Source organism: Camellia sinensis, chromosome 8 (assembly GCF_055761805.1).
Source record: "Camellia sinensis isolate YWXY chromosome 8, ASM5576180v1, whole genome shotgun sequence".
Lineage (NCBI taxonomy): Eukaryota > Viridiplantae > Streptophyta > Magnoliopsida > Ericales > Theaceae > Camellia > Camellia sinensis.
Genome location: NC_138968.1, coordinates 120,335,287 through 120,359,162, shown reverse-complemented (window position 1 = coordinate 120,359,162; position 23,876 = coordinate 120,335,287). Strand labels below are relative to the sequence as shown.

The following is a 23,876-nucleotide window of genomic DNA, read 5'->3' as shown; positions in this document are numbered from 1 at the left end:
AATGGCTCTTGGGATGGCGTCAGCTTGTAGTGCGTTAGCTTTGTCCGAAGAAGATCTAGGGCTTTGCTCATCCCCACATCTCTGTCATTTGGAGCTGAATCAGCCATCAGTTCATTATTTGGGCCATCGATGGAGCTTTTAATCTTTTTTTTACTCCGAATCAGGTGATCGATCTCCTCTTTGGAGTAGTCATGATCATCCCATCATTCCGGTGCTTGCAAATCACCAGTAACGATCATATTTTCTTTTTTGTTATATTTTTTGGTTACACACGAAATGGCTGGATTGCACAAATGGTAAAAGGTCTAGCCTTTGAGGGAGTGGTGATAGACAAAACCGATTTGTCTATCTCACTCACCTTTATTCTAAACTATTTCTTTAACATAAGATGAAAATCAAATGTTAAAATCTCAATGGTATTATGATTTTGATTTAATCAATTTTTTATTATTTAATTTTTAAATATGTGTATTTATATAAACAATTTGACTATTCACCCTTCAAATGTCTCATCTAATTTATGTTAGGTTAGAAGATACATTATTTTAAAATTTTTAATAGCAAACATAATTATTAAAGATATTATTTTATATATTTATTTTCCATTAAAAGTAAAATCTTACAATTTTTGATCTAATCCACAAGTCTTTCCAACAATCCTACATAAGATTTCAATTTTAATAAATCAATTTCAATTTTTAATGTGATGATCAGTTTTGTAGTTGCATTGATGGTTTACAACCTCAACTAGAAAAATTATTACAAGGTTTTGTTTAACAAGTGCCCTAAATCATATTAACCAACCCCATTATCATATAAAATTGAAAGGTTATAAATGTTATATTATTACGGACCAAATTATCCTCTCTTTTTTTTAATTCTTTCTATTTTAACATTTTTTATATATAAGTTTCTTAATGGAATATTTTTTAATATTTTTTTATTGTAAAAGTGAATGCCTTTTATTTTTAAATGACATTTTTTGAATTTTTTATATTACAATTTTTTTTTTTTTGTAATTTTTAGATTCATTTTCCTTACACCATATAATCTAATTATGATTGAAATTTAAAAATTAAAAAATAAAAGTCACGAAATGTCATTCGCAAAAATAAGAGACATTCACTTATATGATTAAAAAATGTTTAAAATAAAATTCATTATGACAAGTATATAAAATAGAAAAATAGAAAAAATTAAAGAAAATTGTAGTTTAATCTCTAACAACATAATATTTTCAATTTTCTATAATAGTAGTTTTGTTAAAATGATTCAATACATTCTTAACAAATGTCCCTAATAAAATCCATTAATAAATAATCTCGACATACCATATGATATTTTCACGGGTGCAACTCCCTCCTCTCTTTGTGGTGCAAATTGTTTTTTGGGAGTCATAGTTGTATTAAAAAGATTTAACATGTATTTTAATTATTTTAGAACTTCTAGGTCTCATCATGAGTTCCACTTTAGTGAATCAAATTGTTCATTTTGTTCATAAAAAATTAGATCAATTTGATACTCGTAATATTTTCATTTATTGCTTTTGTCTTAAAAAAATGAACAAGAATATTTTTTTGAAAATAGACTATCAATTTTTTTGGAGAAAAATGTGATAAAATGAAAAGATTATGAGCCCGTTTATTTTCAGAAGTAGGTTAGGGGATTGTTAGTAAGTGGATTATTCGTGAGGGGACTAAGAAAAATTATATTTATTTGATAACCAGTGGACTAACTAATAATTCCTGTTTGTTTTACGAGATAGGAGTAAGAGTAACTATGTAAAAATTCACAAATATCCTTGTTGCATTACTATCAAATTTGGCCTTATACCAACTAATACATGCATTACATATTTCCATATTAAAAATATATTTTATAAATATTAAAATTATATTTTAATATTAAAAATTATATTTCATAAATATATTTTTTTTTGTACTATTTTATTTTTTTAATGTAACATTTTTTTGTATAAATATTATACTATTATATTAAGAATCGTGGAGTAAAAAATGATTATTGAATCAATCTTCTTTTTTTCTTCTATAGATGATATACACGGAAACTTTTACAAAATATGTAGTTTAGACTATCGAAATGGAATTTATGATGAATCCCACGAGCCCCTCAAATTCTCTCAATTGAATTGATTGAATCCCAATCCTAATTAAAAAAAGGTTTTATTGACAAAGAGGGGGGGGGGGAATAAATTACAAATGATTTATATTACAAATAGCATACAAATAACTGTTTTTATGAATCAATTATTAAATAAATTAATAGATTTTAATGATATCAATAATATATTTTTATTAATATTTATGAGATAAAAATTATCGTAGAGAAAGATATTTAATTTTTTTTTAATCAAATATATTAAATGTCAAATTACAACGAAAGATATTTATAATTTTTATAATTCATCCTTATTAGGAAGTGGGTTAAAAGTCATTTTTCAGCTTTTAACCTATTTTGAATTATATTATCTTTCTCATTTTTTACATGTTTTTTTTAAAAAATGTCAAAAAAAAATTAAAAAATTAATTTTTACCCATCTTTCTAAAACACCCACTATTTAAGCAATAAAGCCAATCCAAGTGGCGTATTGATTGCTATTTTTTTAATGAATAAAGATTGAGAGCTTTAATTTTGAAGGTCTAATTTTGAAACTTTAAAGAGAACTCTAGTAATGTGGCAAGGAGTAGAACCCACATGTGATGTGATGTATGTGCCTATGTTTTTGTTTTTTGTTTTTTGTTTTTTTTTTCTTGCCACATCATTAGAGCTCACTATCATTGTTGTTTTTTAATTTAAATTATTGATTATTTTAATTGATTTTTATTACTTTTTTTATAAAAAAAATATATGTGTATAAAGGTTTATTTTGGCAATTTAAAAAAAAAGTTAGTTTATTGTCTTATTGGTTTATTTGGGTTATATCACCTTTATATTTTTGTACCTTTTTTCAAAAAAAAAAATATAAAAAAACCAATAAACTAACTTTTTTCTTAATTCCTAAAACACGCAAAAGTAGAAAGTGGTGTGACAATTTATAAGAAAATTTTACTTTTTGACTACAAACTTAACAAGAAAATGTTTAAGACCCTTAATAAAATCTCTACAATATTATTTCCAATAATGTGAAATGATAAGTGTTAGTTTTTAATTTGTCACATAATCAATTATGTAAAGCTCTAATTCTTTGTCATATTATTATAATTGTATTTGTGAGTCCCAATTATCTGTATCTATATATCTATATCTATATATTAAGGAAAAGGGAATTTCTAACCCCAAGCCTTGTGGGAACTTCAATATCCCAATCTAAATTTCCTACTTTTTTATTTTAAAAAAAATCTCAACATTTATTAATTCGGTCAAAATCTCCTGATTAGCATTTATTAATTTTTTTCAATCTACATGTCTTTCCACATGCCTGTATTTATTGATTTGGTCAAAAATTCCTGATCAGCATTTAAAATCCATTCATATAAATAATTATAGATACAATCCATGCATAGTTACTGCAGTACCTTTTTCAACTTCTCTCATACACTATGGTTAGTGACAAGATTGTTAAATTATTTTTATAAAAAATCTCAAAAAACATAATTTATATATTAAAAAAATCTAAAATAAATATAAATATCTATAATTATTCCGTGCATAGCACGGGTGATAGGCTAGTATATATTAAAAGAAAAAAGGGTTTCTAACCCCCAAGCCCTATGGGAATTCCAATATTCCAATCTTAATTTTTAAAATTTTTTATTTAAAAAAAAACTTAACATTTATTGATTTAGTCAAAATTTCCTGATCAATATTTATTAACTTTTTTCAATCCACATGTCTTTCCGCATGCCTGCATTTATTGATTTAGTCAAAATCTCCTAATCAGTATTTAAAATCCCCTTATACAAACAATCATAGATACAACTTGTGCATAGTTACTGTAGTACACTTTTCAATTTCTCCATACACTATGATTAGTGATAAAATTATTAAATTATTTTTATAAAAAATCTTAAAAAACATAATTTATATATTAAAAAAAATCTAAAATAAATATAAATACCTATAATTATCCCGTACATAGCACGAATAATAGGCTAGTTATAACTGTATTTGTGAGTCCCAAATATGAGTTTCTAACAATACTCTAAATGTTACTCCCAAACAAGGCCATCAATGAATGAAAAACTCTCTATATATATAAATTCATATAATTATTTTTTAAAAATAATATATTCATATAATTATTTTTTAAAAATAATATATTAATATTATTATGGTACATAAATTCGTATAATAAAATTTTATTTTGAAAAACTCTATATATATATAAATTCATATAATTATTTTTTAAAAATAATATATTAATATTATTATGGTACATAAATTCGTATAATAAAATTTTATTTTGAAATGAAAATTTTACGTTGTTATATATATAAAAATGATGTATGATTTTTTTTTTTTTTTTTAAAAATAGCATTAATCTTGCTGTCTATATAACACATACATACCTAGACCATTGATTCTCTACAATTCACTTTATAATTTCGAAGAGTTAGGGTTTGTTTTCTCTCTACTCCGGCGAGAAATGCCGCCTCGATCTTCAGGTAATGTTCTTACTTGATTTTCACTGCTTTGATCTGTAATACTTTTTTGTTTTTCCTTCACTTCGTCTTGATCTAGATCCTCAGGTTCAATATTTCCATTATCGTTTTGTTTATTACTTATAAACATTATTTTAATTAGTATATATTAATTAATCTCTGGATCTAGACCAGATACCTGAGTAAATTCTTCATTTTTTTTTCTCCCTAATCCAAAGTAAATATTTTTGTATTTCTTTCATTGGTAATAAAATAGGTTTATTTGGAAGTATTGCTTATGGCATGAGTGAAGTCGGAAAAATGAAAGTAAGGTATTCTTTACTTCCCTTGCTGAATATGTTATTTATTATTCAATTCGATACATTTTTTTTTAAATGTGTAGTTTCCTGTTTAGTTTCCATTTAATTGTTCGGTAAATAGCTACTCTATCTCATGATGATGCATATTTAGCTTGTATGAAACATTGTTCTTTTCGGAAAATTTTAAAGTTCTTTGATTTATTTGGTAATGTGTATTTTATTTATTGTCTTTTTTATTATGTAATTTAGTGTGTAGTTCAATTTTAATTGTTCAATCAAATAGCTACTCTACTGTGGTAGTAATGTTGCATACTTAGTAAGAAACATAATTTGGACATCTTGAAGATTGTGAGATTAGGCCAACCCATATGATTGGGTGATGATCATTGAGTTTCGGTTTGAAGATTGTCGGATCATTGTAGAGGGTCTTACTTCGGAGCAAGCCAATTATTTGAGAGAAAAATCTCTTTTCATAGCAATCGCACTACCCTGAGGTGATCAAATTCTTGTTGTGCTTATGTATAATTAAAAAAAAAAATGAGATTCTGAAATTGAATAGGCAAGGCCAGTGTTGTCAAAGTCGCGCCTAGGCGCACGCCTAGGCGCAAGGCGAGTCGAGGCGCACCATCTGCGCCTGTACAGGTACCAGGCGAGGCGGCTTGAGCCAGGCGAGCGCCTTAGCCGCGCCTTGAGCCAGGCGAGAGAGGCGCAAGGCCCTCGCCTAGGCGCGACTGAGCGTTTAATCTGTAGATCAGATCGAACGACTCAGATTCGACTCAGATGAAGCTTTCGAATGGCATAAAATCACAGAGGATCATAACTCATTACCATATCAGTCGAATAGGACTCAGATTAACCCTAATCGAAGTCGTCTCTCTTCCTCTTTCGAGCTGCTGGAGCTACGACTGCGACACGAGCTGCGACACGAGCTGCGACTTCGATTGCGACACTGGATCAACTTCGGCTGAGCAGGTTCGACTCCTTCTTCTTCGTCTTCGACACTGATCCCCTTCTCCTTCTTCTTCGTCTTCGACAGGTCGTCGTTCGACTTCGAAATTAATTTTTTTTTTTTTTTTTCCTTTTCTTCTTTCTCCTTCGGCTTCGCAGGTTCAGTCTGATCCTCTCTTCTTTTTTTTTTTTTCCTTTTCTTTTTTTTTTCAATTATTTGAGTTTATATTTTTTCAACACTGGTTCAACCCATGATTATTACATAAATAAATAAATTAATTCATACATACATAAATAAAAAAATAGATACATTACATTAAATTGATTCATAAGTTAATCAATTTATTAATGTGATGAATTAATAAATTGGTCAAAGTTTTTCTTGAAAAAATAATGTAACATAGGAATTAATGTAATGGAATGTAATGTTCATTAATTAATTAATTGATCATTAATTAAAAAAATAGAAAATTGATTCATGAGTTAATTAATTCATACATTCATTACAGTACATACATTGAATCATAACATTAATTAATTCATAAATTGATTCATAAGTTAATTAAAAAAATAAAAAATTGATTAATTAATTAGAAAAGATTAATGTGTTGTGATTAATAAGAATTTAATGTGTTGTATGTGTTGTGATTAATGTGATTAATAAGAATTTAATAAGAATTTAATTAATTAATAAAGATTAATCAATTTATCAATTAATCAATTTATTGTGTTGTGATTAATGTGTTGTGATTAAAAAAATAGAAAATTGGTTGATTAATTAATTGATAAATTGATTCATAAGTTAATCAATTTATTAATGTGATGAATTAATAAATTGGTCAAAGTTTTTCTTGAAAAAATAATGTAACATAGGAATGAATGTAATGAAATGTAATGTACATTAATTAATTAATTCATCATTAATTAAAAAAATAGAAAATTGATTCATACATTACATACATTAATTAATTCATCACATAACATACATTACATTCATTATACTGAAATTGTTTTTCTGTTATTTATTTTTTGTGTTGTGTAGTAAGTACTATTACTAAGTAGAAAATGACATCGGAAAGTAATAGAAAAGATCCGGCGTGGCAATATGCCCATTTGGTGGAGGAGAATAATTTAAACAAGTTTGAGTGTAATTTTTGTGGTAAAGTATCAAATACAATAGAACATTGAGATTTAGGTATGACATGCGCAACACTCTTGATCCCATATCTTTGCAAAATATTGATGAAAGTAATGAGTGGTTGCTTGGGAGGATGGATGGAGAATCAGATGAAGATAATGAGCCTGTGTTTGATGATGATGATGGCTTGACGTGGGCTACTGTTGCTAGAGCTTCTGGAGTAGAAGAAAGTAGCCATGCAAGTAGAGCAACAAGTTCACGCTCAAAGGCACAACCGAGGATATCTAAACCATCAACATTGACTCCACTTCAATTAATAGATGAAGAGGAAGCGGGCTCAGATGACACAGAGGAGGAAGATGTTGAGGGATACAAATCAACTGATGGAGAAGAAGATGATAGTTTGCTTGCCATTGATGTTGAGGATGATGATTGACTGACACCGACCTAACCTACCCTTTCTTTTGATATTGATGTTTTTAAGTGTTAAGTTAAGACATATATTAATATTTGTTGGATATTTATGTTTTGGATGTTTAGTGTTTATGTTTTTATTTTATTGAATGTGGATTATTTGATCTTTGAAAATTGGAATGTTATGTAATATGCACTTTCATGGCTTTAAGAATTATTCTATATTTTGTCTTGAATCTTGATTACTTTTTATTTTTTAAAAAATTGTCTTACTACTATGAATGATTAGTCTATATTAATTTTTCTATTTTTTACGAATACTGTGCGCCTTACTTCAATAAAGCCCGCGCCTCGCCTTACGCCTTGCGCCTAGGCTCCAAGAGACCTTCGGCGCCTTAGTGCGCCTTGAGCCTTTAAAAACACTGGGCAAGGCAATTTGATGGGGTGCAAGTGTAATTTGTGTAGAGTGCACGTCCACTAATTTGGCTCCTTTTGGATATGCACACACCATGACCACCAATAACATGCACATATGAAACAACCAATTTAAATAAAACATCCCATATTGAGTGATATATGTACAAGGAATGACACACACAAGTCGAACATTGACATGACAATAGGGGACATGAAAAAAATGAAGACATGGGAAGACACAAACGTACTAGGTGGAGATTATTATTATGTTTCAGGCCAACATGAATTTGTCAAACCTTTTCAAAAAAAAAAAAAAGGGTTTTGGATAATTTTATTAAGTACATCTTGTGTTTTGTGTTGCTCTTTTTGGATTCAATTTGTGCCAGTGTACAAATTATAGATTTCTCTATACATCTTCTTGGTCCAACATACTCATATGGTTCGGTGTACTTCAATTTGATCCAAATTTGTTTGGTTCACGTAAAACTAAGGCCTCGTTTGGGAACAGGCTAATTTAGTAACTTTTTGGCTATTTGGCTAAAAAAGTAGGTAAAAAAAACTTGTATGTTTGGGATAACTTTTTGGCTAATTATGAAAAGATGTGCAAAAAGTAGAGAGAAAAGAGAATCTTTGACTTTTTGGTATGGATTGTTGGCTTTTTGGCTAATTTAGTAACTTTTTGGCTAATTGGCTAAAATAGCCTCTTGCCAAACGAGGCCTAAGACAAGGGAAGGGATTATTCCAACTTAATCTTAGGATGTGTGTGTGTGTGTGTGTGTGTGTAGGATTTATAACAAACAAAACCAATGTCATCGATAACACAAAATTATTCTTTCAAAATGAGCCCAATCTAAAAACATAAAACGGATTGTAACATGTTTAGTGTGCACATAATTTGGCTCCTTTTGGGTATTCAAACAACATGAAAGAAAAGCCAACCAAGAAAGAGCTTCAATTTCAAGAACTCATTTCTCTTGCCAACAAAGAGCATACTTACTACTCATTTGGGAACAGGCTTTTTTAATAATTTTTTGGCTTTTGGCTAAAATATGATATGAGAAAAACTAGTATGTTTGGGATGACTTTTTGGTCTTTTTATAAAAAAAATGTGCAAAAAGTAGAGAGAAAAGAGAATTTTTGACTTTTTGATATAGGTTGTTGGCTTTTTGATTTTTTTAGTGACTTTTTGGCTTTTTGGCTAAAAAAAACCACTTGCCAAATAATAATTGTTCTTTCTTTCTCTTCTTTCTCTTCATTCTCGCATTTTGGTTAAAATTTATTTACAACCTTTTTAGCTTCAAATTCAAAATCACATTTTTAAGCAGTTTTACTTTGAAAAGTTAGTTTAATGTTGGTCTAATACTCTCCCTCCAACATATATGGTGTGCTAATGGCAGGGAATGGGCATGGATTGGTTAGTCTTTACATGGACATGTACACTTGTACAGGATATGCAGACATACAAGTAACAACTAATTAGCATATCATTTATAACACCAAATCATTCTTTCAAAATAAGCCATATCAAAAAATATAATACAGATTGTAACATGTTTGGGTGGAAATTATGATTAGGCATTTTGTCAAACAACTAATTAGCATATAAAAATGATACTAATAATACAAAAGTTATCAATGTAAAGAAATAACCAATTTAATGAGAGCGATGTTTGATATTTTATGGAAGGATTTCAGCAATGGAGTGATCATGGTTTCTAGATTGAGGCTGTGTTTGGATCTTGGATTCATGGAGGGATTTGTAGAGGAAAAGAAATGGGAAGGCAAAAGTAAAAAAAAAAAAAAAAAAGAAAAAAAAAAAAGAAGCTTGTACGTAATACTTTTTCACAAACACTGTTAGACAGACAGTACTAACCTAAAAGCTGTGGAAACACATCAAATTGAAAAGAAGCAACAAAGTTCCTAGCACATTTTACATCCAATCCACTAGCTATATGAAATCCAGCAAATTAAAATGTTTTTTTTTTTTAAAAAATTTTGTGCTTATTTTACAAATTGGTTCAAATTAATATATTAATATTAGACTGTCTATATGTTTTTACAAATTTTAAACCATTTCCCCTCTATGTTGTCCTAGAGGGGCAAATGCACTTGCATTGAGTCTTATTCTACTGATAAAAATAATCAGTCGGGGACTTATAAAAATTTAATGTTAGGATCAAATCTTAATACCTCCTCTATTTCCTTGGATGACTTTTTACAATTGTAACTCAGGCCTCGTTTGGAAACAGGCTAATTTAGTAACTTTTTGGCTATTTGGCTAAAATATGAGCGAAAAAAAACTAGTATGTTTGGGATGACTTTTTGACTTTTTACGAAAAGATGTGCAAAAAGTAAAGAGAAAAGAGAATCTTTGACTTTTTCGTATGGGTTGTTGGCTTTTTGGCTAATTTAGTAATTTTTTGACTTTTTGGCTAAAAATGACGGTTCCCAAACGAGGCAATTTACATCGCACTTTTGAAGTTAACTAGTTACTTTTTATGTGTGATGGGTGGTTTTGCCATTGCATAACGAAAAGTCGCATGCACCAACTCTAAGTGAGGAAAGAATTGACAATTATGATGACTCCCGATTGGCCAAAGTAGAGAAGCAAGTCAACAAAATTCATGCACTTTTGCTACAAGGCCATAAGGACAAGAGGCATGACGAGGAACGACTGACCAAAGTGGAGAACCAAGTTGGTAAAATTCTTGAGTTGTTAGAACAACGCATGCCATTTGATGGAGGACATGTTAAAACACCACCAAGCAAACTACCCGAGGAGCAGCGAGTTGACATTGAAATAGTTGATCTTAATGTTAGTGGTATCGAAAAGCTTCTGGCCAATTCCACGAAGTTTGAAGATGAGGATCGGATAGGGAAGATGAATGAGAAAGAAGCAATGGAGACTCCGCTTTTGAGAAAATCAAATTTAGTCCTCATGCTACTTGGAAATAAATCATCTAAATTGATGGCGCCAAAGGCAAAGGAAGTTGCAAAGAAACAAGCAAAATTGGTGGATGGGGAATCTCTAAATAATGAACAACTTTCTATCCCACAAAAGGGGCGATCATGCACGAAAAAGGGCGCTACAAAACCAATTGAAGTCAATGTTGTAACAATGTCATCATCATGTAATGTTGTTCGTGGTCCTCAGACTCGAGGGACCTCAGACTCGAGGGACCGAAAATTGCAAAGCCAGTCAGTGGTTGCGTACACCTTTTGTGAAATTGGATCTAGCTGAAGCCATCGCCAAACAACAACGTTGACAATAACATAGATGGCAATCTCAATCAAGTAAACTAAGTGACTGTGTCTCAAAAACATATTTGATTTGTGTGTAACAAATAGTGTTTGTTTCTTACTTTTCTTGCTACTTGTACCCAGCTATTTGATAATTTACTTGAGCAACTTGGGGGTAATGTTGGTCCTGGAACCCCAAAAGTTTGGAACTAACTATTATAATATCTTTTGTGTATGTGGTTATTTTGCACTAACTCCGTTTTCATAAACATATGCTAACCAAGCTTGATTTGTTTTATGCGTTGTTCTTCGCAATACCTTTACAAGTCATCCGTGCCTTTGCTAGACCCATTAAATGACTATGACAGTCTATAAAGCACGAACACCTCTTTGGATGAGGCAATGTATGGGTGTCGAACACATGTCAAACACGGATACGCATCGGACACGCGGTTGACACGTGTCAGACACTACCGAACGTGTCCCCTTTTTTTTTCTTTTTTTTTTCTTTTTGCAGCCAAACACTCTTTGGACACTCTCAGATACGTTATGGATATGTTGGAGACAGAAACCCTACCCCATTGGAGATAGCGAGAGAAACCCTAACTATTGAAGACATAGACCAAGAGAAAAAAAAAAGGGTGAAGAACCCGTTGAAGCCCTAGATCGATGTGTGTTCAACTTCCTCTCTCCCTCTGTTCGGTGCTCTTTGTTCATCTTCCTCGAACCTGTTCATCTTCTTTGAATCTTCGTTTCTTTCGTCTCTCTCTCTCTCTCTCTCTCTCTCTCTCTCTCTCTTGTTGTGCTTGTCTCTCCCTCTTTCTCTTTTCGATTCTCCTTCTCTTGCTTCTTTGTTAGACTCTCCCTCTTTCTCTTCGATTCTCCTTCTCTTGCTTCTTTGTTAGACTCTCTTTCTTTCCTCTTCTTTGTGTTTGACTGTCTGTCTCTCTCATATCCACCCAAATAAAGACTGTCGTCTCTCTCTTGTCTTCTTTATTGTTTTTTTCTTCTTTTTTTTTTTTACCTATTTTATTTTTGGTAACAAAAAAATCTTTTTTTCCCTCTTTTACTTTTTTTTTATATTTTTTTATATTCTTGTTTGTTAAACATTAATTATTTTTATTTGTAAAAAAAAATGAATTTATGAATGATATTTGATATTAAAATAAATAAATAAATAATATATATTTTTTATTTTACATATAATAAATTAAAAAAAAATTATATATATTGAACGTGTCTTCAACGTGTCGTGTCTCTCATATTTTAAAAATTTACGTGTCCATGTGTTTGAATTTGTTAGTCCATGCCATTTTGACTACCTTTAATTTGACTACCTTTAATTTGATATCTATAAAGTATATTTAAAATTTACGTGTCCATGTGTTTGTGTCCGCGTCGTGTCTCTCATATTTTGACTACCTTTAATTTGACTACCTTTAATAGATATTTTAAAAATTTACATTTTGACTACCTTTAATTTGATATCTATAAAGTACTGTACCTTGTACCTCACATAGCTATCCATGTGCAGGGGAATATCTTGTGAGGATGAAACTCCACTACGAGGAAGTACAATCTGCAACTCACAAGGAATTGTGGTCGTTGAAACCATATCAATGGATATCTTCATGTGTAAGACTTTTCCCCTTCTCGGGTTTTACTTGCTGCCATTCCATCATCCAAGTTACTTTGCCTACTCATAAATTTTATATATTTTGCACTGCAGGTTATAAACCTTCTTGTTGTGAAATTGACAAATAAACAGAGGAAAAAGTATCCAGATAAGGATCACATGATTTGGTACTTTTCGACCATGTATCGGTATGTATTAGCCATACCTAAAGACTACTCATATAGGCACAAATTATTTATATGTTCAAATTGAATATGCAGCAAAAGATTTTGTGTCATCCTTCTGATGATACAATGAAAGACATAGTATAAGATTATTTTGGGATGGACAGATACACCGGCCCCCTTCATGCTTGTAAGGAGGTAATGTGGTAAAATACTTATATTATCCAATTTCCAAATTTACCACGCACAATAACATTTGAACCTTATTTTTTTTTTTTTTGCATGTACATTCCACGTTATATTTTTAGATTTACATGCTCTTCAACCATGGGCAAAACCACCGGCTGTGCTTGAACGTAAACATGGAAAAACGTGTTGCCTATCTATTCGACTCCAGCAGATGTATTGCCAGCCATGAGGATCAAGAAAATCAAGCTAGATTGTTGATAATAGAATAACCATTACGATGCCAATTGTACCATCTTTTTTGTTTCTTGATCTATATACCTTACTACCTACCACCAACAACTACAATCACTGCATGAGCTGCTTTAATATGCCCATGGAGAAGATTATGTCCAAGGCATTAGTTCATTTGCATTTCAGCAGTTGGAAGACATGCCACGCCAAGACAACAAATAATCCACTACATTGTCGTCCTTAATTTTCAAATAAGCATTAATGTTGTAATCGTTAAGTTTGTTGACTTTATTGTTACAACTACACTCATTCCCAAAGCTATGATTGTGGTCTTTTCGTCATCAAATATATGCAAGGGAAACCTTTGTCTTCAGGTGTAATCAAGGTACATATATTTATACCCAACTGTCCACTTATCACTATCTTATGTTTTACAATGACTAATTTTATAATGTGGGATGGTTTTACGTACTCCCTACTTTTGGCACATAGTTTCACTATTTGCATAGGGCTCACTTGTTACTTGATCTTGTAATATACAAGCATAATGCAGCTTCACTAGATGATATCGGGCGATATAGAGCTAGTGATGTTCGATTCTTTTTTATTTTTCATGAGTTTGTAACAATGAATGATGTTATTGTATTTCTTAACCTAGTGAACTTTTAGTTTATAATGCAACCTTTGTTATAAAATTATGTTCTAAAGCCTGCTATTTTGTGCAGCAATCAGAGCTGGGGGTGTATGAGATCGTCCCCACCATATTTTGCTCTTTTGTTATTTTGAGATCATTTGAGATCTTGTCATGGGGACAACTGTTTTGGAGTCCATTGGCAGAGACTTGAAGAAGGATGAAAATAACTGAGGATCAAGGTTCAAGAGGATTTTTGTTCAATCCATGATCTTTTGGTCTGAGCCTTGGTCTAGATAATAGTTTTTGATTGGCTAATATACATTTTTGTCTCAAAAGCAATAGTCCTTGGCTTTAATTGGACATTGGTAATTTTGCTGAAATGATGTGCACAAGGAAAAAGGAAGGTTATAAATTTTCAAGTTTCATCTTCATTTGTTTGAATTTGTTAGTCCATGCCATTCACATCTATATAACAAAACGAGGCTGATTTTGAATTTTTTTCCTAAATATTAATAGACATTTTAACCAGCCCTGACCTGAAGTTGTCACCATCATATGCATTCATGGCTGATTGATTCCATTCATGTCGATTTTTTAGGTCTGACCTTTCTGTTTGTTTTTTTCTCTGTTGTGGGTTTTGGCCCGAGGGGACCAAGTAATGGATTGAAGTTGGTTTTCCTTCAACTACCAAAATTCATATATGTGAGAAATACTGGGAAAAACATTTTCAAGTATCCAATGCTTTTTGCAAAACTATCAATTTGTGAAGGAGTTGAGTGTCTACTGAGAAAACAAATCCTTTTTTTGAACCCTGCATGAACATTTCTGGCAATTTTTTTAAAATTATTTTTTTATTTCTTTTTGCAATCAGTGAATAAGGCTGTGGGAGCGAAGAAGGGAAGATAGTGGATGAGGCTGTGGGAGCGAAGAAAGATGAATTGCTACCCTTGCCAAGCACATCAATGCCGCCTAATTAATATCCTGTTACTTTCTTTTGTTACTTCCTTTTTCTGCTTTTGAAATATTGGAAACATACTAGTATTTGTGTCTATGTCTATCAATCTAACTAGCCTATTACATTATTTGGATGATATTTTGCAACAACAATGATTCATCCCTCCTTTTCCTCTCACCCCCTTTGACCTCTTCTCTCTCTCATTGGTTACATTTTCTTTTTCTTTTTCTTTTTTTTCCTGCTCCTCCAATCACCACTCGCCACGTGGCAAGGGGGGGGTGAGGGGGTGACTCCCAAAAGGGAGTCCCAAGCATTATTCTATTTTGCAATTGTTAATTATGTGGCTGACTTTTTATTGGAAGCAAAAAATGGTGATCGATTGGTTAAGATTTTTTTATTCCAAAAATGTTCTGTAGAAAGTATAGTAATCTATAATATATATATATATATATATAAAGTTTACAAATGCATTATGCTTTGCCTTTCCCTCTGGTATGTACCTCACTTGTTTCCTCACATAATTTAGTTTCATTCTCTTAATTTTGCAATGATATGTGGAGCTAGTAAATGCATAGTAAATGGAATATCTGTTGTGTTATAAATTTTTTTCCTCTCCAGATGAGGCTTAACCATTGCATTCTTTAGTAAGGTTTTTGGGAGATTGTATGTTTGCAGATTAATAATCTATTTATTGTGAATGGGATGTAAATAAGCAAGCCAACATCACACCTTTATCATTAATTCACTAATAAACTTTTATTTTCAGCAAAAAAAAAAAAAAAAAAAAATCAATTTTTAAGAAAGCGGTATTGTGTCATAAGCGGAATTGTTAAAATGTTGCAAACCAATATTGCAAAACTTAGGGTTCGTTTGGTTTGTATTTCTGAAAAAATTTTGGGAAATTTTTTCTACAAATTAGTTTTTAAAAGTAATCAAACCAAACAAATTTTTTTAAAAAAATTTCTCAAAACTTGTAAACCAAACAAGTTTTCCAAACAAATCTCTCTCTCACACACATCAAATCAATCACTTTTTTCAAAACTCTCTCTCAAAATAATTTTTCAAAACATCTTTTGAAAAAAATCAAACCAAACAATTTTTCGTATTTTTTATCTCTAAAACACATCTCTCAAACATAAACCAAACATATGTTTAGATTCCGTCTAAGTTATCATTTTATAATCGTACAATGCGATTAACAGGTAGGATATGGCTTTAATGATTATGAGTTCGTTCATTTGATCTAAAGTATTACGCACAATATTCTCCAAATAATCTTTGTTTATTAGTTTTGGTTGGTCCATTATCTAAAGAAAATTTTCAGAAATATGCACATATATAACTATGTCTAGTAATAAAACATACATTTCCACTTCAAAGTTAAGTGGAAGAGAGCTAAATATAGATTTTGACAATCAGATTACAAAATAGTGGTTATGAGATATGTGATGTTTGTTATGTTTAAAGTGGTGTGGTTATGAGCCAAAAAATATTGGTTATGAGATATGTGATTAGTAGTTATGGGTTATGAATCAAATAGTGCTGGTTATAAAATGTGGTTATGAGTCAAATATTGTTGGTTATGAGATATATAATTAGTGCTTATGAGAGATATGATGTTGGTTATGAGCCAAATGGTGTGGTTGAGGGAAAAGGTGTTGGTTATGAGATGTGGTTACGAGATATGTGATTAGTGATTATGAAGTATGTAATATTGGTTATAAGCCAAATGATGTTAGTTATGAAATGTGGTTATAGCTCATAACTAAGTTATGATCAATTTGATTCTAATTATGAACAAATATGATTTTAGCCCATAACTTATTTACCAGGGTACTTTTGATGATATGGCTCAATTTTGACCATTCATGTTCTATGTACTATATATTTTTTAGTAGAATATACTATAAAATTTTCATACATCAATAAAGAAAAAGAAAATGCAAAAAAGCATCAAAGTATAATTTCAAGATCCCAACTAAATTGATAACAGAAAAAATATACAATCATTTACTAGTACAAACCTCAAAGTTGATGGGAAACCAACTCCAAAGGAAATAAAAACAACAATCTCAATCCCAATGAAACACCAAGCTCAACAAGCACAGGGCAACACAAATCAGCACAGGCACAGAGCATTAATAGCAGCCCACTTTAGCAACATCAGTACCAACAGCCCACCTCATCCACCTGTGGAGCCATGCAACCTCTAACTTGTTTAATCTTAAATACAAAGTCATCAATAGAATAGAATCTTCCAATTGAATGGGCCTTCATCCAAAGGGGTACTCTTCCAATTGTATGTGGACTATTTGTTCATCTATCTTTATAAATATGTAACTTTAATTGTTTAAAAATAATAAAAAAAAAAAATTGGTGGATGTTGCTCTTTCTCCCACATTGCAGTATTACAGATCAGTGGTGAAATCTTTTTGTATGATAATACGATTTGGCTTGTGTATGAAATTAGTGAGTTAAAATTAATTATTTTTTATATAAACATAGATATGATAGACACGAATATTAAATGTGTCAAATTAATATCAAACTTAATACAAATTTATAATAAATAATCAATCTAAGAAAGTTTTTGAATCCGTTGTCTAAAGTGGATTGATAGTATGTAATAAAATTTTAAATGGATATAGTTTTCTTAATTAAAAATAATAATTTTTTTATCAATTATTTTAATGTCAATCTAGTAATATATATATATATATATATATGAACAATTTCATCCAATAGAGACTTGTTTCATTAAGCTTAACTTACAAAAATATATATAAAAAAAATAATAAGTTTTTACTTTTAACTAAGGGTAAGAATTTCTAACATGACATAATAAGATAACACGAAATGATAATCAATTGAATTTTTACTGTTTGAATAATTTAAAAATGAAATGACATACGACCAAGGCAAGGCGGAATAAAAAATTATGTACAAGGGTGGATAAAGTGTGTGCATAAAAAAATTTGATTAATTCTGATACAAGACTAATCAAAGATAATATCTTACATAAGCATTGTGAAATAATATTTTATAAGGAGAAAATTAAATAAATCTAACAAGCCATTTTTTTATTCTTTTTTAAAATTTTGAAATATAAACAATTATACCCAAAAAATTTATTTTATTAATTAACCTAATTTAATAAATAAAAAATATAATCTCTTTGATTTTTATTTTTAAAGTTTACAAAAAAAAAAAAAAAGGAATACCCAATCTAATTTGAAACCATGGTTAACTTTGTCATCATTCATGACGGAACCACAAAATATTATTTACAATTTAAGAATTATTTAAATCATTAATAAAAACTAATTATACCACTATATAAAAACACATTTGTAAATGTAAAATATATTATGTATATATATTTGATATTGATAAGATATTTAAGTTTACAATAAGTAACAAATTATATAATATAAGGTAAATTACACTTATCTCCCCTGAGATTTCTAACAAATACAGGACTTCTTTTGTGGTTTCAATAATTACACTAATATCTCTTACTTTTGAAACTGTTAACAAAATTCTCCCACTATTAAACTATTCAACAGAATTTGCTGATGTCATACAAAAATTGACGAAATTGTCCTTTAGTTACTTTATCTATTCAAATGAAAAATTTCACTTACATCTCCTGAGATTTTGCATATATATTATCAAAGGCTCATACATATTTTACCATTATTTAATAAAATTCTTAAATTTCATGCAATACTAAATAAAATCCTTAAATTGTTAAGACATTATTAAATTATTTAATGGAAAAAAACTTAATTTTTTTGATAAAATAATTAAAAATAAATAATCTCTCTAAAATTAATATTAGATAGCATCCTAATAATTTAATATAAGACTTATTTCAAACCACATATAACCTAAAATTTATCATTTTAAGTAATGCATTTATTATTTGAATTTTTTTAAGTTAAAATAAACAGATTAATTTTTTTCTCAACAATTTGCATTACTGTATAAAAATTATTATTATCTTATCTTTTCTCAATCATATATTATTCTCAAGTTTTAATTTTTATTTTTGAGTTATTAAACTTCTAATCTATGCATATTTACAAAAACGCGGGTTAATATTTCTATTAAATTAAATCTTAAAATTAAACTTTGATTTATGTACTTTAGGAATTTAGTAGACTCAATCAACAGTTCAGGGGCTAAATAGACAATCTAACGATTGTTTAGGAGAATAATGTGTAATAAATCCTAATTTAATATAAGATGTATTCCACACTATATAAACAATGTAAAAATTATCATTTTAATTAATGTATTTATTATTTAAATAATTTTTAAGAACTTTTATAAAATAAAAAATAAAATAAAAATTCAACTATTAACAACAGTGAGAAATTAATTTAATAAAAATAGTTTAAATGAGAAAAATAAAGATGGAGAAATATATTTTAAGTATCATACAACAAATTAATTGAGTATTATAGTATTCTCAAATAATTTCTCCATTCAAGTAAAGATTAATTTTAAATAAATATTCTCAAATTGTTTGAATTGTTTATTATTCTCAAATGAATTCTTGATATTTCATTCCTTTTAACTAATTTTAATTTGTTGTGAGCCAATTAGATTTTTTTACTTCTATATTTATTTTTTAATTTTTTTTAGTCATGTAAGAATAACTTACGCTTTTCTTTTTTTTTTTAAATATACATCGAGTAGAAATTTAATGACAATTAAAATTTGTTAATAATATTTTCACAATTTAAGATAAATAATTTTTTTACATATAAATAAATAAGTAGAACAAATTGCTGGAAAACAAACTTAATTAATTGGTTTCAACTTTAAAAAAAAAAAAAAGGAAGAAGAAAAGAAAATAGAAATTTAAATAATAAATGCATTAATTAAAATTGATCAAATTTTTGTTGTTTATATAGTGTAAAATAAGTCTTATAAATATTGTATTAATTATTATAGTCTTACATTAAATTATTAAAGTGTTATGTTAAAATATGCATGGATCTTTAATAATACGGTAGTGCTATAAGCACCAATTAATGTACACATTAGTATACCAATTATTATTATGCCATTATTACTGACCCCACCTATTACACAAATTATAAATATTCAAAATCTATAAATTTATGCCACATCATCTATTAATATACTAATTAGTACATTAATTAATACATATAACATTATTCTTAATAATATATATACAAAACTTTATTCTTAATAATATATATACAAAACTTCAGGGGAGATGAGTGAAAATATTCATTTAAATAATTTATTGATTGATTTAATAATTTTCATCTCTTCCCACTCAATTCAAATGGGTGATATGAACATTTTGAATAGCAAGTAACATCGTTTGTACTGAATTAATGAATATGAGAAAATTTGATATTATCAACAAAAGAAAAAGAAGTTTCTATAATTATTAAAACCACATGATAAGGTCTTGTGTTTGTCAAAAATCTCACGAAGGTAAGTATAATTTACCCTATAATATATGCATATTTATTATATTTATTCAAACAATCCGGTTCGATTCCAAACTAAATTTGCAACTATAAAACCACAAACTGAATCGTTAAACACAAGTTCGCCTCTTTCAACACCTAACTATGCATTGAAAAAATCATACCAAGCCAAATCGGAGCGGACAGGTTTGCAGTTTGTCAATTTTTTAATTAGCCCCTACCAAATATAAGATATAAAAGTAAGAGGAGAAACTTTTAGACCTTTGTGCAATTCTCCTAGCCCTCACAAATCAACAATCAGCTAGTGAGCAAGAAAACGTAATGCGCACACAGAAGCAAGTAAGCAATGCCAAGTCCATTACCATTCGAGATCAACGATGGTCACACTCTATACAAACGAAAAACAAAGTCTCATAGAGAGTCACGTGAAGTCCTATACATTTATTCGAACTAAGTACTTCCAAAGCAAGAGCTCCATCATTCACTGGAGACAACCACCACTTCAGCTCTTATGAGGCTCTCCTTCAGCTTTCTGATAATAAAGAAAAGATTTCAAATGTGTGAGACTCATAAATATACAAAAAACCAAAAGGTACAGTGCAATCCAATAATCAAAAAATATAGTGTGAAGATCAAGAGTACACTCTAAATAACTGAGATACTTTCATTAGTGGGAAGACCTAGGAGTGAACACATCTAACAAAATGCGATAATAGAAAACTTGTTTGATGTTCTTGAACTCAATGAAGTGAATAGAAAATGTCATCAAACACTTCAGAAGCAACATTATGAGATCATATTCATGACATCCCATGTATATGTTTTCCGACGACCATAGCTAAACATCTCCCCTACCCACCCCGGTGGGGGAAAAGTGTGGAATGAAGTTACAGAAACGGAATTGTGTTCTAAACAAGACAGGAAAAATACAGGCACTTGGTGATGAAGATACCATATAACACATTAACAAGATCATCAATCAACACAATTCACAACCTAATATAAAATGAATCCCAGTGATTTGCGCAAGGACCATACAAATCTCAACCAAATCTATAAAATAGGAATGAGCTACTACAAAATGCAAAAAATCTGCTAGCCTCGTTTGGCAATTTTCAATTTTAGCCAAAAAGCCATTATCACATTACTCCCATTAATATTTTTGTTCAATAAAGGCATGAGACATGATTCCTCTCAGATTAGGAACAGTAGATCATAATAAGGTTATTGGTGTCCAAACAAACTGAAAAACATATACCTCTTTGTGATTGGGTATGCTCGAGGAAACACGGATACCAGATACAATGATATGCCAAAATTTGAAAAAGTAGAATACGGATACGGCGGGGATATATTCGTAAAAAAAAATTTATTTTTAATTTTAATAATGTAATATACATGAAAATAAAACCTAAAGTAAATTAATAAATAAAGAAAGGGATTCTTATTAAGCTAAGAGTTTTCAAACATTCAAAAGACATCCAAAACTAAAAGTAAAAGCAAAAGCAAAAGCAAAAGCAAAAGCAAAAGCAAAAGCAAATTAAGCATCATCCATACATGCCAACACCGAAAAAAAGAAAAAGAGCAAGAGAAGAAACGTGAAAGAGTGAGAGAGACAATAAAAATACATTAATTTGACAAATTCTATTATTTTAACTCTCACTATATTCCTCTTATCAAAAACTAAATATGAGAAGTAATACGTGACTTCGCGCATCTGATATTTTAAAATTAAGTATCCAATATTCCAAAATTAATAAAAAATTAACTAAAAAGTATTCAATACATATTTGTGAGAAGCCGATGAGTATCGGTATTCGATAAGGATCCAATATACACACATCTCTTTTTTTGAAGTATATGTGCTTTATGGGGTATGCTATAGTTACGATGTGTTTAGTTGAGTGATTCGGAAAGGGAAAGGGAAGAGAAAAGGTGTGTGAAATTAGGTGAAATATAAATATATTTTATTTATCTTTCACCTCCCTTTTCCTTTTCCGTTTCTAAATATATTCCCAAATTCCCAACCAAACACTACGTAAGAGTCTCTGTAACATGGAAATTCTTGAGGTTTAATAACATGAAGAATGAGTGATTGCATTCATTTGGGTACATTGATTCTGCATCATGCTGAAAGATAAAGTTGATCAACTCCTAGACATATACGCACAAGATATTACTCCATAGTGGTTTAAGACAAGGAGCTGATTTCTTTCTTTTCCCTGTTCAAAATATCTTCCAAGATGAATTACACTTAAATATGTCAAAATGTATACCAAACAAGCCGCCCTATAAAGCTTAGTTCTTTTCCCAAACTCCAAAATTGTGGATGTTTGGAGTTGAACTGGGATCACAAAGAATGTTTGATCACCAAGTATAGAACACAAGATTCTTTAAAAATCTACTCAACTTATTATATTTTGACCCATTCAACATTTAAATTGCCTTTAATTTAATCTAACAAATGAGCACATACTATACTAATTGCAAGCTGTAAAATGAGGAAATTGACAAAACCCAAAAGAAAATAGGGTTTAGTTGAAGATTAGAGTAGAAATTGTACTTAATCACTGAATAAGAAATCGGAAGATCCCTACCTTCTCGGCCTTCTCTTTCTCTGCTTTTTCTTTCTCGGCCTTCAGCCTCTGCTTCTCCAGCTTCTCCCTCTCCATTTTCTTCACACACACCCAACAAATATTTTCAAACAAATCTAAACAATCAACACACACACACACACACACACACACACACACACAAACACAAACACATACATAGAGAGAGAGAGAGAGAGAGAAATACCTGGATGTAGACGTTCTCAGCAGCACGCTCTTCCTCGCTGAGGATACGACCTTTGCCATCGCTGAAGTAGCGAAGGCCGGAGGCAGACCTTCGAGAGGAATCCATTAAACGACGCAGGGTTGTTCGCGAAACGACGGATCGCATAGCCATTGATGAGCAGCGTGTGAGTTGTCTTCAGATGTAGATATGGATATCAGGGGAAGAGTGTAGTGATGATGATCCAAAAGTCAATAAACCCTAGGTTCTTATATAGTGCGGGTAAGGTGGGCCCCGATTCGAACCCAGAGCTGGTTTGGGAAAACCGGGTGAAGTATCGAGGTTTCGGCTGGCGCACTCTAGAATTTTTGGCAACTTGGCAAGTAGATATTTTGGGTTTGTTTTGGAAATGATGCGTTTAAAAAAACAACAATGATTCATCCCTTTTTTTTTTTCACCCCCTTGACCCCCTCTCTTTCTTATTGGTTACATTTTTTTTTTTTCTTTTTTTTCTTACTTCTCTAATCACCACCCGCCACGTGGCAAAGGGGTGAGGGGGTGACCCCCAAAAGGGGGTCCCAAGCATTATTCTTAAAAAAATCAGCATAATCTGATTGATTTTTTAATTTTTCATAGAAAAAAAAATGTAAAAATTATAAAGAAAATCAGGCTGTGTTTGGTTGTATTTTCAAATAATGATTTTACATTTATATTTCAATATGATGTTTGGAATGAATTCT

The 23,876-nt window shown here is 30.0% G+C and overlaps 2 protein-coding genes across 27 annotated transcripts in view; one reads left to right on the top strand and one right to left on the bottom strand.

Annotated features, from left to right (window-relative positions):
- LOC114315288 (uncharacterized) overlaps positions 1–15,020 on the top strand; it is an 81,680-nt gene extending 66,660 nt beyond the window's left edge. For 2 of the 26 annotated variants that reach the window (XR_003647724.2, XR_003647723.2), the window contains exons 3-7: positions 12,613–12,713; positions 12,808–12,902; positions 12,975–13,076; positions 13,187–13,683; positions 14,024–14,363. Coding sequence is in view for 18 of the 26 variants with exons in the window: in XM_082883244.1 (XP_082739370.1) it covers positions 4,607–4,625; positions 4,879–4,928; positions 10,375–11,079 (774 nt within the window). In the remaining 8 variants the exon portion in view is untranslated. Of the gene's footprint in view, positions 1–4,488; positions 4,626–4,878; positions 4,934–9,235; positions 9,304–10,374; positions 11,333–12,612; positions 12,714–12,807; positions 12,903–12,974; positions 13,077–13,186 lie in introns of those variants that run through there. The other 24 variants (XM_082883244.1, XM_082883243.1, XM_082883241.1 and 21 more) reach the window with 24 other exon arrangements.
- Positions 15,021–20,701: 5,681 nt separating this feature from the next.
- LOC114315287 (uncharacterized) lies at positions 20,702–23,556 on the bottom strand. Its single transcript, XM_082883235.1, has 3 exons — positions 23,161–23,556; positions 22,959–23,036; positions 20,702–20,893 (listed from the first exon to the last, which is right to left on the bottom strand). Exons 1-3 carry the CDS (start codon positions 23,308–23,310, stop codon positions 20,864–20,866), a joined length of 258 nt encoding a protein of 85 aa, XP_082739361.1. The 5' UTR covers positions 23,311–23,556; the 3' UTR covers positions 20,702–20,863.
- Between the last annotated feature and the right edge of the window lie 320 nt (positions 23,557–23,876).

What these genes read in the sequence shown, in the direction of transcription:
- LOC114315287 (XM_082883235.1), bottom strand. Translation starts at nt 23,310, where the DNA reads ATGGCTATGCGATCCGTCGTTTCGCGAACAACCCTGCGTCGTTTAATG. An exon ending in CTGAGAACGTCTACATCCAG is followed by an intron (nt 23,037 to 23,160) that starts GTATTTCTCTCT and finishes GTGTGTGTGAAG; the next exon opens with AAAATGGAGAGGGAGAAGCT. An exon ending in AGAAAGAGAAGGCCGAGAAG is followed by an intron (nt 20,894 to 22,958) that starts GTAGGGATCTTC and finishes CTTTATTATCAG; the next exon opens with AAAGCTGAAGGAGAGCCTCA.